Source organism: Manis javanica, chromosome 18 (assembly GCF_040802235.1).
Source record: "Manis javanica isolate MJ-LG chromosome 18, MJ_LKY, whole genome shotgun sequence".
NCBI classification, from domain to species: Eukaryota; Metazoa; Chordata; class Mammalia; order Pholidota; family Manidae; genus Manis; species Manis javanica.
This window is the reverse complement of record NC_133173.1, coordinates 23,253,195-23,268,304: the sequence shown is the minus strand read 5'-3', so window position 1 is coordinate 23,268,304 and position 15,110 is coordinate 23,253,195. Positions and strand designations below refer to the sequence as shown.

The 15,110-nt window shown below is 50.9% G+C and overlaps 1 protein-coding gene across 2 annotated transcripts in view; it reads left to right on the top strand.

The window, feature by feature from the left end:
- The window catches only part of CYFIP1 (cytoplasmic FMR1 interacting protein 1), a 97,937-nt gene that overhangs the window by 76,703 nt on the left and 6,124 nt on the right, over positions 1-15,110 (top strand). For both annotated transcript variants that reach the window (XR_012127078.1, XM_017660242.3), the window contains exons 24-26: positions 5,712-5,855; positions 8,555-8,645; positions 10,412-10,542. Coding sequence is in view for 1 of the 2 variants with exons in the window: in XM_017660242.3 (XP_017515731.1) it covers positions 5,712-5,855; positions 8,555-8,645; positions 10,412-10,542 (366 nt within the window). In the remaining variant the exon portion in view is untranslated. The remainder of the gene's footprint in view (positions 1-5,711; positions 5,856-8,554; positions 8,646-10,411; positions 10,543-15,110) is intronic.

The following is a 15,110-nucleotide window of genomic DNA, read 5'->3' as shown; positions in this document are numbered from 1 at the left end:
CAGGCAGGATATCGTGGCTTGGACAGAGATGGAGAGAAGTAGATGGATTCAGGTATCAAGTAGATGGATTCTTAAGTGGACTTGCTACTGACCTATAGGAGGTGAGTGAGAGAAAGGGAACATGCAATGACGTTCCTCCCCATTTAGGGCAGTTGGGGAGTGGAGGGCCCGCTTCTGAAGTAAGAGAAGGTCAGATCTGGGGAGGCTGAATTCAGGGAAGGGGTTTATCTCGGACCTGCATCTACGCCCCATCCTGGGACAAGTCTGTGCTGCGTGTCACGGAGCTCTCCTTGAGGCTTGAGGACACTGCCCCCTGGGCGTCCCTCCCCCTGGCCTCACAGCTCACAGGGAGGGGGTGGGGATGGGGTGAAGGCGAACCGTTCCCATTGGTTGGGGCCAGGGTTTAGGCTGCTGTTTCAAGCCTTGTGACAACCAGGAGTGAAGAAGGCCAGGTGCCATTGTCCTGTCTGTCTTATTCTGTCTTTTTTAATCGGAAGTAATGTATTTCCTGTACTGATACCAAGTTGCAGTCAGGCTCAGGGCCCACTCAGCAAGCATTTCCTGTGTCTTGGAGCTCAGGAGCCAGACGATCTGCAGTGGACCAGGGGCAGGCATGCTGGGGGCGTGGGCGTGTGCCCAGCGAGGCAGGGAGGGTGGCCGCAGCTGGTGAGACGCGGGCAGCCCTCGCGCTGCTGCCCTGTTGCTTCTCCCCACTCAGAAGATTCCTCACCTGTCGAGGTCCCAGTGGCACCTGCCTCAGAGAAGGAGGCAGGCGCGAGAGCACCTGGCTCAGTGCTGCCAGCCCGTCTGGTCAGGCAGGTGATGCTCACCTGCATCTGTGGTGGGGTGCGAGGCCCCAGCAGTTCACAGACTGCCTCTGCCCCGTGCCCAGGTGGCAGCACACTCTCTGGACCCTGGGAGAAATCTGTTCTCATGCTTTCTGAGTTGCTGGTGGAGTGAAGCTGGCAGCAGGGAGAGCCTGTTAAACTTGGGGCAAGTGAGGCCAGGCTGCAGAGGGGGAGCTGGGGGCGGCTGCCCCACACAGCCTGCACCAGGAATCAGTGCCAGCCGGCTCGGCGCTTCGGACCCATTCTTTCCTGCTCCCCCGTCCTTAGGAGTGCGGGCCTTCCACTTTGGGTTGCCTGACCTTGGCCTGCAGGGAGCGTTGGTTGCTTGGATATGGCAAGCCCGGCAGTTTAGGCTGCCCTGTTCTGGCATGCTCATGCTGCCCACCTCCAAACCCCATTCTGAAAGGACATGAGCTTGATAATTTTTAAAAGGATAAGAGTAAGTGCGCTAGTGCCCCCTTCCTGAAGTTAAAACGTAGTGTTTTGATCTCCTCAGAACTAAAACAAGTTTTGTGTACTTTCATAAGACAGGACTAGAAAGTTTGACAAGTAAGATAGAAGTGTCTTGGGTCTCTGTTAACTAAAAGATTTGCTGTGAACTTGTCTTGATTTTGAAATTTTTGATCCACTTTCAGGCATGGCTACAAATAATTTTATCACACGAAGAAGGGAGAAGAGCCCGTGGAAGGTGGTTCTTCCCTCCCTGTTGGCCCTGTGCCCCTCACCTAACCTCCACCCCGACCAGAGAGCCTGGGCCCGAGCACAGCAGGATGTGCAGCCTTTATTGGCTCAGCCGGGGGGGTGGGGCTCAGGCTGCCCTCCGCCTGGTCTCCAGGGGAACTGGTTCGTAGCGAGAGGGCTCAGGGTTCCCAGTGTTCCCACCAGCACTGCTGAGTGCATCCTGCTGCCCCATCATGGTAGTAAAGGATTTTTTTTTTCCTGCAGGATTTTCTTCCAGGAATGTAGGGAGACAGTGGTATTTCTGCAAAGCAGGTGCCCACTTAGGGGGGAAAGATGAGATAAATTTGTTATTTTTAAAACAACCAGCTGTGAGTGAATGGGAACTTACAGACTTCAGCCTCAGTGTGAAAAATTATGTTTGTTGTCTCTTTTATTCATAACAATCTAAGCCAGCATTTGTTGTTAGGTGGTTTGGAGTCTAACAGTAGTTTCATGAGTGATACTGATGTTGACTTATAAGACACTTTTTTGAGGATCAAAAAAGGGCAGAATGAAAAAACATTGTGATTCCACAGTTGAATATTGCATCTGAAAGAGACAGCTGGTTTACTTGTGAGTACTCAGACCTGTCAGCCACACTTCATATTGCCGCAGTGCAATTTATAGTGTTCACACCTGTGAGATTAAGGAATACACAGAAATCCAATTAAAAAATCCAGTTCTCTTTTATGAATAATGAACTAGGGTTCTCATGGGAAGAAAATTCACTTAGAGTGGACATTTGTGGTGGTGTTACTGGGGACAGTCCTTGTGAGAAAGAATCAAGAACCAATGTTAAACAGCTGTTGGAGCAGTTAAGAATTAATTTGAGATTAAATAGAGTTTAAAGAAAGAAAAGCATACATACCTCGAGAGTTGGGGTGCAGGCAGATGCAGAGGGGTTGCCCTGAGGGAAGGACAGGGGCCTTTTGTGTATGTAGGGAAGTGAATGTGTGCTGAGTGAGGTCAGGTCTCGGAGGGAGCCGGCAGAGTCCCTGTGGACATCAGGCTTGCCCCACCCTCTGGGGTGGAGGAGTTTCTGGCTGTGTTTGGTTCCCATCTGAACTGTCATTGCTGGGAGGTGTGATGTTTAGTATGGCAATGGATTTGGGGGTGAAGTTTGGGTCAATTTCTCCTCTGTGCTGGGACCGGCCCGTGGTGGCCACTCTGTTATCTGTATTCTCACTCCACATGCTGCGAGAAGCATGCGGCCCAAGTCCCGCACCCGCTGCCCTGCTTGTGTCTGGCCGTCTGCCTGCCATAACGGTTATCTTCTTGGCTCTTGGTACTGTCACCACGCTAAGTGAACACTCTGTTGAGTACTATGTTCCCTTTCCTATGAGGTAAGATGGTCTTTAACTGACAGTTGAAGACACTGTGCTGAGGGTGTTTGTGAGCCCAAGGAGTGCACCTGGCTTCCAGGTGAGGCCCTAGTCTCTGTGTGCGACAGTGTTTTTTAGATTAAGCTGTGAGGCTGGGCTTCCAAAGTGCTTCCCCTCTCTGAGTCTTACGTTTATTTTACAATGTGGTATTTGTTAACTTGCCCTCCCCAGAGAAGCCTCCTCCTGTCCTCCCCGAGTAGCTACATCATGCTAGTAGTGTTGGCCCTGGGGTGTGCCGTCTTTGGGGTGAGTGTCGTCTTCCGAGTAGTTGGACACTGGCGGGGGGGCAAGGGGGGTTGGACCAGGTATCATTGAGCCCCAGGCCCCAAGCAAGTCAGGGTAAGCTTTGGGAGTGAATTTTCTCATTTGTAACATGAAGCCATTAGATTTCACTACACATTTTCATGTTTTTCTTGTCAAGCATCAGAACTTATTATCAAGCAGAAGTCTCGTGTAGAATCCCAGGGCGGAAAGCATAGTGTGGTGCTTTGAGGAAGGAGTGGGAGGAGGAGGATGTCTCTGAGCAGACGACTGGGACGGCGCCATCCTCAGACAGCGGCGCAAGGGGTGGCACCGGGCAGACGCTCGGCAGTGCTTCCAGCCTGGTCGGTGGTGTATTTGGTAATTGGTTTAGACTCAGATTTTCTGTTCTGAGGATCCCAGGACCACTGCATATTTGGTGATTCTCCAGAAGGACTCACAGACTCAGCTGCAATTTATTACAGCAAACGGATATAAAGCAGTAAGGGGGAAAGATGAGTCAGATGGCGATGCAACCAGGTACAGGCCACCCGAGTCACCCCCTGATGGGGGTCACTCAGGACATGCAGAGTGTCCCACCCAGGAAAGAGAAGCCTGCCCAACGCTCAGGTCCACGGCTTTCATCAGGGCCGGGCACATGGGCACGTGCCACCATGTGACCAGACGCAGGTACTGAAGCCTCAGAACCCGCAGAAGGAAAGGAGGAGCTCTTCATAAATCACTGTACGACATAGTCAGGCTTTCACAACATGGCTGTGTGTTCCAGGTGTAGAAAACGACCGTACCCATTGGTGACACAGGAATTGTAGGCAGGCCTCCTGGAGGTGCTCCAGGGCTGAGTAGCCAGGCCTGCTGTGCTGATTCTTCAGGATCCTCGCTGTCCTGGTGTGATTTTCAGTGTGTGCAGAGGAAGTATTTAAGACAGTTTCAAAGGTGGGGGCAGGGGGAGGTACAGGGACCTTAATGGGGTTAAGATTGATACATTTCACTCAAAGTGGTAAAATATTGGTAACAGTAGATTGTGGAAACTTGTGTAATATATAGCATTAAGGTCTGGAACAACAACTAAAAGATCTGTGCAAAGAGGTACTCTCAGAAATACAACTGGTAAAGCACAATGGCATTCTAAAAGCTGTTAAAGTAACCCACAGGAAGACAGGAAGAAAGAAACAGCCTGTTTAAGTAGCAGTAATTTTATTATGTGTAAATATACTACATATAATTGGCCTTAACACAGTTAAAAGACATATTGGCAGAATGGATTTAAAAGCATGACTATATAAAAACTCACTTCAAATTAATGATACAGCTACGTTGAAAGTAAAAGGCTGGAGAGAGATACACCATACAAACAATAATCAGAAGAAAACAAGGTAGACTATATTACTGTAAGATCAAGTAGATTTCAGAGCAAAGAATATTACCAGGAGCAAAGAGGGACATTATATAACGACAAAAGAGTCAGCCCACCAAAAAGTATATAATATCAGTCCTAAATGTTTATGTACCAAACAACAGAGCCTGAAAATACCTGAAGCAAAAATTAGCATAAGTAAAAAGAGAAACAAACAACTCCACGATTATAGTTGGGGAATTCTTAACATTTTTTGTCTCAGGAAAATCAGTAAGGAAATGAATACTGTCAGCCAACAGGGTATTGTTGGAATGTGTAGAACTCTCCATCTAACAGCAGGATACACGTTTTCAGGTGTCCCTGAGCATTCCTTGCGCTAGGCCATATCCCAGGCCATACAACAAACCTCAACAAAACTAAAAGAATTAAGCCACACAGAGTGTGTTCTTTGACCACAGTGAACTCTAGAAAGCAGTAATAAAAGATAATAAGAAAATATCTAAACACTTGGAAATAAACTCATTTCTCAGTGATCATGGGTTAAGAGGCAGTCTCAAGGGGTATTTTAAAAAAGACATTGAACTCAATGCAAATATAGCAAAATCTGTGGGATGCAGCTACTGCTGAGAGGGAGGTCATAGCCCTGAGTGCTTGCATTAGGGGTCTCCCTTGAGTGTGCATTACATTCTCAGAGGAGCTTGCAGGTCCCTCCTATAGGAAACCACCCTACCTCCCGCCCACCTGCCCTGTGGGGCTGCGGCCCCACCTCCCTGTGCAGCCCTGCGAAGGCGCCTGTGTCCTCTGGTGTCTCCCCTGGAGGCTGGGAACAGCCCCGTGGCGGCAGCAGTGTGGCTCAAAATGTGTTCATTGCTCATTCCAGGACCTCAAAATGACTTCTGTGGAACAGACTGTTAAGTAACTATTGAAAATGCAAACGGTTTTGTTTCTCTGTTTGAGAGCAAGCTTGCTGTTCATGTGTTCAGGTTGAAGACAAAAACATCAGTAAACGGCAGTCTCATGGCTGCTCTGGACACCCCCCCCGGAGGGGGGGGCTGTGGTGGGGGTGCGTCTTCATAGAGTCACTCTTCATCTTGTGTGTGTAGGGACTGTTCAGAAAATTCTGTATGACCCCGCTCCATCCCCCAGGCTTTGAACCTGGCCTACTCCAGCATTTACGGCGGCTACCGGAACTTCGTGGGGCCTCCGCACTTCCAGGTCATCTGCCGACTGCTCGGCTACCAGGGCATCGCAGTGGTCATGGAGGAGCTGCTCAAGGTTGTCAAGAGTCTGGTATGTTTCCCTCAGATGTGCCTCCTTTACATGACAAAGGGTTCTACACCCGATTCCCATGGGGGGAGGATTTTTTTCCACTCCGTGAAGCAATTCTCAGTTACCAGTTGGTGTGTTACATTTCAGTCCAGTTTTGACGCTGTCCACCTGGATCCAGCATCAGATCCCACAGGGTGAGGGCTCAGTCCTACAAGACTGCCCCCCCACCCCCTGCCAGTCCCAAGTCCAGGTTGTCACTGTACCTTTGACTAACTGGCTATAGATCAGGGGTTCCTACAAGCCCCTCCTTGGGTTAATTTGCTCAAACAGCTCATAAAACTTAGGAAACTAGTTTACTCCCTAGATGACCAGTTTATTACAAAGGATGTGAATCAACAACCAGATGAAGAGACACCCAGGGAGAGGCCCGAGCGAGGCAACCCTGGGCTCGTGGAGTCGGGGGCCTGGCCCAGCAGCTGTGGAAATGCTCTGGGGGTGCCTGGAAACCCTTCAGGCTCCATCCTTGGGTTTTGGAGCTTGGTTATACAGGCATGATCGGTCAAGTCGCTGGCCAGTCAGTGGGCTCGATCTGACCTCTGGCCTTTCTGCCCCCCGTCGGGAGGCCTGAGGGTGAAACCAAAACTCCCAGACATCTAGCCTTGTGGCTGGCTCTCCTGGCAGCAGTGTCCATCCTTCAGTGCTGTCCAACAGCCACCTTGTTAGCATGACAAAAGACACCTCTAAGGCTCTCGGGAAATTCAGAGGGCTTTAGGAGCTCTGTGCCAGACACAGCTTAAGACCAAGTATATATTGCATACTATACATGTTGTGAAACAAAATTCAAGTGAGTACATTTGAAGGTCTAATTGACTTTATTAAGCAATTCCTGAATCAGGCAGCATCCCATCCAACAGAGATAAAATGGAAGGTTTTTAATGGTGGGGTGGGGGGTGTAGGGGGCAAGAAATTACTAGAAAAAGAAAGGAAGGGATTGTTTGAGGCCAGGTCTCATTCCCTCCTGAGGGGAGAGCAGGGGTCCCACCATGCAGATGGCCTCCTCTGAGGGGTGGAGAAGGCCCCTGTGGCAGGTACCTTGTTGATACTGACCAGGAAATCCCTGACTGGCTGCATTTCTGGGGGAGGTTGAAACTGCGATTAGGGTTAGATATTAAGCCCCTGTTTGGTGACCTGGCGCAGCAGAAGAGACCCCATAACATAAGCTACAATGTCACACACAGCTTTGAATCCCCTGGGATGGAATAAATCAGGAGGTCTTTTCTGTGTCTGAACTGTTCAGTTTCAGTTTAGTTCCAAACATTTCTGACCATATATAGCTTGATTTCTCCCCCATCTTTCTTAATTCAAGGCAACGGATCCATGTTATCTTAACTAATTCATAGAAACAGTTAAGCACCAAAGAGACCTTCCTCATAAGAGAATATTGGCCCTTGCATGCAGTAGCCCTCATCCCGTTGGGAGGGCACACTGCTGCCGCCCAAGCGCTGTAGAGGAAAACATGCTCTGGACGTGGAGGCTGAAACGGAAACCACCAGGGTGTTCTAGAAGGACTTCATGTTTCAGTTGGCAAGTGTCCAGGAGGGCACAATTCTGTGAAGATTCCCACTCCCATTTAAGAAATAGGAGTTTTCTTAAAGCACAGATTTCGCACAAACACTTAGGCTTGGGAAATGGAGTAGAGCGTGTCAGCCAGGAGGACACTGAGCTGCTTACGGGGCAGGGCTGCAGTGAGGGCTGGGGCGCCGCTCTGAGGCACGTGGCTGCCCCAGGCTCCTTCACTGAGTGGGAGATGGCTGGCTGGCGTTGGGAGGCTGACGGGGTGCCCGTTACCTGGGTGCTAGGGCTTAAGTCGTGAGTAAGGGATTCAGACACTCGTCTTCCTAACTTCAGACTGAGGTCAGAAGTTACGTGCAGGAATCTGGGAAAGAGAAGGTTATTTGTAGGCTATCATAGATTTAGTCTTCTGTACATAAATCATTTCTGTCGTTAACAGAGAAAACTATAAAATCTTAATCTTTAATCTTCTTTCATTATTTTAATCATCTAATTGTGACTGAGCCCATTTCTTTAAGAATCATTACTGCCAAGTACAGATTTACATTTCTTTCCCGTGACTCTCACACTAGTAAAGAGAAAGCTTGAGGCTGAATTTATAGACACATAATTAAAGTAGCAGTCCATCAAGGAGATGATCTGATAATCAACAATGCAAAAAAGAAACTAGCAGAATCCTAAGCAGTTGACAAAATCTTAACTGTATAAGTCAGGTTCAAAAATCAATTAGAATACAGAAGAGTTGGGTCATTTGGCACAGCCAGGACCCCTTACCTACCCAGGCACTGCCAGGTTCCCTAGCTCGAGCCTCTTTCCCTGAACATGTGGTAACTTGGGGGGTGTCAGGTGCAGGGGCAACTTGGCCCAGTCCATTGGATGAATACAGACTGCCAGGGAGGATGCTTCCCAGAGCCCCCCAGCCTTACTTCCACACCTTTGGCCACGTGCCTCCTGAAAGGGAGTTGTTTTTTAGAACATGCACTAAGTCCCCATGTAAAGTTATCCCTGCTTTCTGTGGGGGGGATTTCCTTTCCCAGCCAAAATGACTCTTGGCCCTGGTCATCGCTGAGCATTCAGCAGCCCCTGTGTGCAGCTCACCGCCCTGGGCAGTGGCTGCCGGTGGCTGATGCAGCCTGTCTTCCCCACAGCTGCAGGGCACGATCCTGCAGTACGTGAAGACACTGATGGAGGTGATGCCCAAGATCTGCCGCCTGCCTCGGCACGAGTACGGCTCTCCCGGTGAGCGGGGCGTGCGGTGGAAGGGAGTGTGGGCTTCAACTGGTGGAGCAAGTCAGTCACCGGTTCCTGGGAAGGATCAGATGGCTTTTCCCGGGTGGGAGGAGGTAGGGCGTCTATGCAGAGCCTGCTTCCTGTACGGCAAGCCAAGGAAACTGCCTCCCAGCCGGGGGCAGGTGTGCAGGTGAGCGTGGTGGAGTTGCCGTCTTGGGTGGAAGCTGCGGGGAAGCGGCACCCGTTGGTTGGTGGCAGGGCTCTGAACTCCAGGCCCCCTGGATCTTGGAGGGCATGAACCAGGGACGGGTGGGGAGCCCCACTCTCCAGGAGCAGCGGGCCTTGTAGGCCCAGGCCTCGGGCTGCTGCAGAAGGGCACTGCTGCCTGCCCGTCAGTCCGGTGGACTCCTGTCCAGAGGGCCTGTCCTGCCTGCCGGCCACAGGGCCCTCAGGCTGAGGAGACGCAACCTGGCGAAAGCTGAGTTGGGGCTATCCAGTCCAGCAGCCTTAATGATCTCAGAAAGTGTGTTCACAATAAAATTAGACTGCAGGACCTCTTGCCTCTTAACAAGACTGTCTTAGTCTCTTACCTGATAATATTTTCTTAAAAGTTGGACAACTGGCTAATCAACCTGGGTCCCCATGAGGGTCACCAATACCAGACCATTCTGATGAGTAGTCGGCAGTATGGCTGAGCCCCTAGATGCCACCTGGCACCCACCCAGGGCCAGGACTGGTGTGAGAAGATGGCAAGGGGCCCATTCAGCCACTGGGAAGGGAAATGACCATTGGTGTGGTCTTGCTTAGAAGAGCCTGACTTCAGTTCATTGTCAGAAAGTGGATAGTGATTTGGGATAGTAAAACTAGTGCACATATCCTGACAATTTTAAAGGTTGAAGATGAAGCCATTTAGGCCAAATTCAGAGCTCGACCAAGGCAGAGATGTGGACTGTGGGACTGCTCATTACATCTGCCCGGTGGCCAACCCCCTGCCGTCAGCACGGGGCTGGCAGAGCCCATGCAGGGGCCTCGCCTGTGGGGAGAGCCACGGAGCTGGTAGCACTCTGGCGTGCAGGGAGCAGCATGGGTCTGTGGTGAGGGGTTTGAAGTCTGTTAGGTCTCCAACTTTGTTCTCTCCAGTATCAACCATTCTAGGTCTTCTACGTGACCATATAAATGCTGTGAATTTTGACTGGGTCAGCACCGCATGTATAGATTAGGTTAGGAAATACTGAGTCCTCCCCATCTTCATCCTTCGGCTCCCGACGACAGTGTCCAGGCCTTCAGCAATGACGAGGAGGCACTGCCTCGCTTGGGGACACCAGCCAGGAACGTGCGGGCTTTGGCACTGAGTCTGACGTCAGTGCAGGTTTCTGCAGTATGCACATGGCCCTTCATATTATGAAAGGATCCTGAATTTTATTGAATATGTTTTAGGCCCCTGATGGAGAGGAAGATGTGGCCTTCCTCCTTTAATCTTGTAATGCAGTGCCTCCTCAGGGGATACAGGGCTTTCAGAGAAAGAGGCTTTGGTGCTGAGGCCCAGGTGGTGGGCAGGCTGCCACTGCAGGAGAGATGCTGGGGTCAGGGGACATGTGGTCCTCACCCGAGGGGGAGCAGTGAGTCAGTGTCCGAGACTGGTGGCCGGCAGAGGTGCTCCTGGCCAGGAGGTGCTCAGTCCAGTTTTGACGCTGTCCACCTGGATCCGGCATCAGATCCCACAGGATGAGGGCTCAGTCCTACAAGAGTGGGCCCACCACTCACTGTCCCCACAGGCATCCTGGAGTTCTTCCACCACCAACTGAAGGACATCGTTGAGTACGCAGAACTAAAGACAGTGTGCTTCCAGAACTTGCGGGAGGTGGGCAACGCGGTCCTCTTCTGCCTGCTCATCGAGCAGAGCCTGGTGAGTACTCGGCCCGGGCCCCATGGTGACGCCGAGGCTGGTTTTGTAGAGGCTCGATTTATTGGGGTGGTTTAACAGGTAAGGGGAGTAAGTGTTATAAAACACCATTCGTTTTTGTGACTATTTAGACTTTAACTTAAATTTCCCCATAGTTGAAAAACAAAAGCAGTGTAGTTCATCTTTTAAAAATGTTTTACTCTGTGAGCTCTGTAAAAATGTTTTATTATGTGGCGTTTGCTACATATTAACCAACGTATGTGACATACAGGTAAGAATAAAGTGCTCCTATGCAGAAGGCATGTCTGTAGTCATGGAAAAGTGCCATTGCTGAGGGTCTTGAACACTTGAAGCGTGGCTCAGTGTGACTGAAGAACTGATTTTTAAGTTTTAGCGAATTTCAATTTTTTTATGGTTAAAGAGCTGCGTGTGCCCCTGACTGCTGTGGTGGACAGCATAGTGAAGCATATGCAGGGAGCCCACCACCGCCAAGAAACCCCACCGCCTTCCTCCTGTGGGGCCATGTAGCCTGTCCCTCGGTTCCCTGGGTGTCCTGTGGGCAGCTCTGAGTTGGGAAGCCTGACGGTGGAACCCGCGACCTGGCGTGGCCTCCCTCTGGCCTCCCTCGCGGCTGAGGAGGCAGCATCCTCATTTGTTGCCTGGCTCGGCCTCTTCTGTTAATTCTCCATGTTTTGTCTTCTGCCCATTTTTCTGCAGCTTGTTCACAGGCTGTCTGTGTCCTTTGTGTGCTGCACACACTGCAGATACACTGCTCTTCTTTGGGACTTGTCTTCTCACTTTGGGAGTGGTGTTTTTTGATAGTGTGTATGTATATACATATATACACACATTTTTTTTTTGGTTACTACTTTTTATGTATTTAAAGAAGTTACTCCCTACCTGGGTCATAAAGATACAGTTTTGCATTTTCATCTAAAGGTTTTTTTAAGTTTTGCTTTCTACGCATAAATGTATGATCCTCCTGGCCTTGACGTGTAAGTGAAACGTGGATGGGGTTTCTTTCTGTGGCTGTAGGCTAGTCGCTCATCCCCCCTCTGGTGACTGAAGGACGCCTCCTCGCCTTGCTGACCCGAGTGTTGCCCTGTCACCTGCCAGCTCCTTGTCTGTCTCTCGGCTTCCTGACAGGTGCCGTGGGTCCACGTGTCTATCCTCGGCATTAATAGCCTGCTGTCTTACTCACAGTTCTGCCTTCAGTCTTGACACCTGACAGGACGTGTCTCCTCACCTGTTCTTCCTGCGGCTGTGCTGCCTCTTTGTGACCTTTGCTCTGGACATATCAGGATTGGATATGTATGGGAAAGCATTGGCATTTCTCTAGACCTGTTTGGGGAAACGTTTGCTGTGTTGCTTCTTAAAGCAGTCTTTTTTCTTCAGGGCCTGGGAGCTTGGCTGAGGCAGCAACTAAGGCCAGGGTGAACTATATGCAGTTCAGGCCTTGGCCATCAGACTACCAGGTCTCTGCACTGAGCCGCTGACTGGCCCCCATACACCACATACAGAGTAAAGAACATGTCTGTTGGTTCACAGGTCAGGGAGCCCAGGGTCAGTGCGGACATAACCAGGAGCTGACGGCGTCCTGTCAGGCCTCCTTCTTCTGGCTTCTCCTCTAGCCATTCCTAGACAGACATTTCCATATGGCGACAATGGGGCAGACCCCCAGGCCCTCACTGTCCCTACCACGCGCAGCTCAGCATGGACCCTGAGTGCTGCCCTGTCCCGCGGCAGCAGTGACGGCCTGAGGTGGGGAGCACCCTGGAGTCCTGGACCAGGCAGGGCAGGTCTCCTCGGAGCAGGCCGGCTGGCCATGGAGTCAGCAGGCAGCCTTGCTCCGGGAACATGTCAGGGAGCACCGACCTTTTACCTAAATACATGTGGATTTTTAACACCCAGATAAGTTGGGAAGAATTCTTTAAAATAGTAATCTATTTTTTTTTTAAATTTAATACAGGAAGATTCCCTTCACATGTGACCTTTCTTGAGCATGCAGCATAAAGGGTACTCTCTCTCGTCCAGATGTGTTGTAAAGGTGCCTTTAGCCGCTGTTCGGGCAGGAGGCCCCGGGCCTCTCTGCGGCAGGGACCGCCTCATAGAATCGGTTCAGGCAGGCAGGAGCCGTCAGGCGGCTGGCTCTTCTTCTGGTCCAGCGCCCCTTTTAGAAAATAAACTGTCAGAAGCTTTTCTTTACCCGTAAAAGAGAGGATGTTAAGGAGACCTTGTTTGGACATAAAATCATTACACACCCACAGGGATTGGAAGCTGGAGGGGCAGGACTCATTTCTCCTCAGCCCAAAGGAACAGTGTCTAACTACGCTCAGGTCAGTGATTAGACATTTGCTGGCTTTTGCATGGAGTGCAACGCTGCATTAGAGACGGGGAAAAGCGGGACCTGGAACCGATGTGACCCCTGCCAGCCCACATCCTTAATTTTGCCTGTAGCCGATGTCTTGAGACAGGCACATCCTTTCTGAGAGTTGCCGAGCACTCTTAAAGGTCTCGCCACCTCAGTGGGGACGGTGCATCTGCCACTCAGCGGTCTCTTGGGTGCTGCGCCTGGGAGGTCTGGGCCCCCAGCACGCAGGTGACCCGTGTCCCTGCTGTCTCCTCCCTCCGGAGACCAGGGCCTTGGTCTCCAGTGTGCACTCCATACACATAGCCCCCTAGTGGGACCCGCATAGCACCAGGCACCGAGGGAAGAGGTGGTAGCTGTCGGTCCCCCTTAAAGCAGACTTTGGGTCATGAGTGCAGAGATGTTTCTGAAACAGTAAGAGCTCAGCTGCATACAGCTTTCACCACAGATTCAGCTGCCTGAGCCCGCGGTGCTGCTGGCCCCGTGGGCGGCCCTCCTGTGGGTGTGGCTGCCCCTCCCACCCTGCTCACTGCCACCCCTCCACCCGTCCCTCTCGGGCCCCTCCTGCAGTGCCCCTGTGGCAGTGGCCAGAGGCCTGGCTTGCTGTGTGGAGCAGGGCTCCCTGGCCCGGCCCCAGGCTGGGATTCCATGGTGCTGCTTCTGTCCTTCTGGCACTCAGGGCTGGTGGTGTCCAGTAGGTCCGCCAGGGCAGGACTCTGAGATGGGAGGCAGCAGGGCTGTCACTCAACCCACATGGTTCCGCCCAAGTCCCCCCAAACCCGGGGGCAGTTCTGTAGACCCCAGATGCTCTTCTCTTCTTGGAGGTCACCTCGGTCTTCCCAAGGAAGCTAGTGATTATGTTTCGGCGTCTGTGTAGGTTCCCACTGTTATAAGTGGAGATGTTAAGGGTGAATAAAATGTCACAACGTTAGAAAGGTAGGGTGATAGTCACCCACTGCCAAGGGTGGCTAAATGTGTGTGGTGCCCCTGGGGCCTGCGGAGAGAGACCGCATAGTGCCAGCCCTGGATGGCACCGGGATTTGGTTCAGTGACCAAAAATGTTGGTCTTATTCTGAGTCTGTATTGGGCAGCTCTATCTAACTTTCTGAAGGATTGTTTCTTTTTGTTTTTTAAATCCTGCTCCATAAACCCAACCTGAAAATTTTGGGGTTTTTGGTTTTTTTAGCTCATGTACATTTGTGTTTAGGAACCTTTTTGTTTTGGAATAGTCTTAGACTGTTTTTTTTTTGTTGTTGTTGTTATCATTAATCTACAATTACATGAAGAACATCATGGTTACTAGGCTCCCCCCTTCACCAAGTCCCCCCCACAGACCCCATTACAGTCACTATCCATCAGCATAAAATCACTACTTGTCTTCCCTGTGTTGCACAGCCCTCCCCGTGCCCCCCGCTACATGCTAATCATACATGCTAATCATAAGGCCCCCTTTCTTTTTCCCCCCCTTATCCCTCCCTACCCACCCATCCTCCCCAGTCCCTTCCCCTTTGGTAACTGTTAGTCCATTCTTGGGTTCTGTGATTCTGCTGCTGTTTGGTTCCTTCAGTTTTTCTTTATTCTTATACTCCACATACGAGTGAAATCATTTGGTACTTGTCTTTCTCCGACTGGCTTATTACACTGAGCTTAATACCCTCTAGCTCCATCCATGTTGTTGCAAATGGTAGAATTTGTTTTCTTCTTATGGCTGAATAGTATTCCATTGTGTGTATGTACCACCTCTTCTTTATCCATTCTTCTACTGATGGACATTTAGGTTGTGTCCATTTCTGGGCTATTGTAAATACTGCTGCAATAAACATAGGGGTGCATCTGTCTTTTTCAAACCAGGCTGCTGCATTCTTAGGGTAAATTCCTGGAAGTGGAATTCCTGGGTCAAATGTCTTAAGACTTTTTTTAATGCTAGTTTTTAGAGCCATTCTCACTCCATCCGGTTTGGTTAGGTGGCAAAAATTTAAGCTCCCTGGTCACAGCAGCAGAAGCTATACAGATCGCTGACTGGCCCTCTGGGGGCGGGAGGCCCCTCTGCCCCCTGCAGAGCCCTCCCGGTGCGCCCCTGCCCTCCGTCCCCTGATCACAGCCTCACCCTCCACCCCTCGGCCTGACCAGTGCCCACTGGTTGCCTTCCAGTTGCCCTCCTGCCCTTTGTGGGTGCAAGCCAGCCCCCTGCCCACTCCACTTG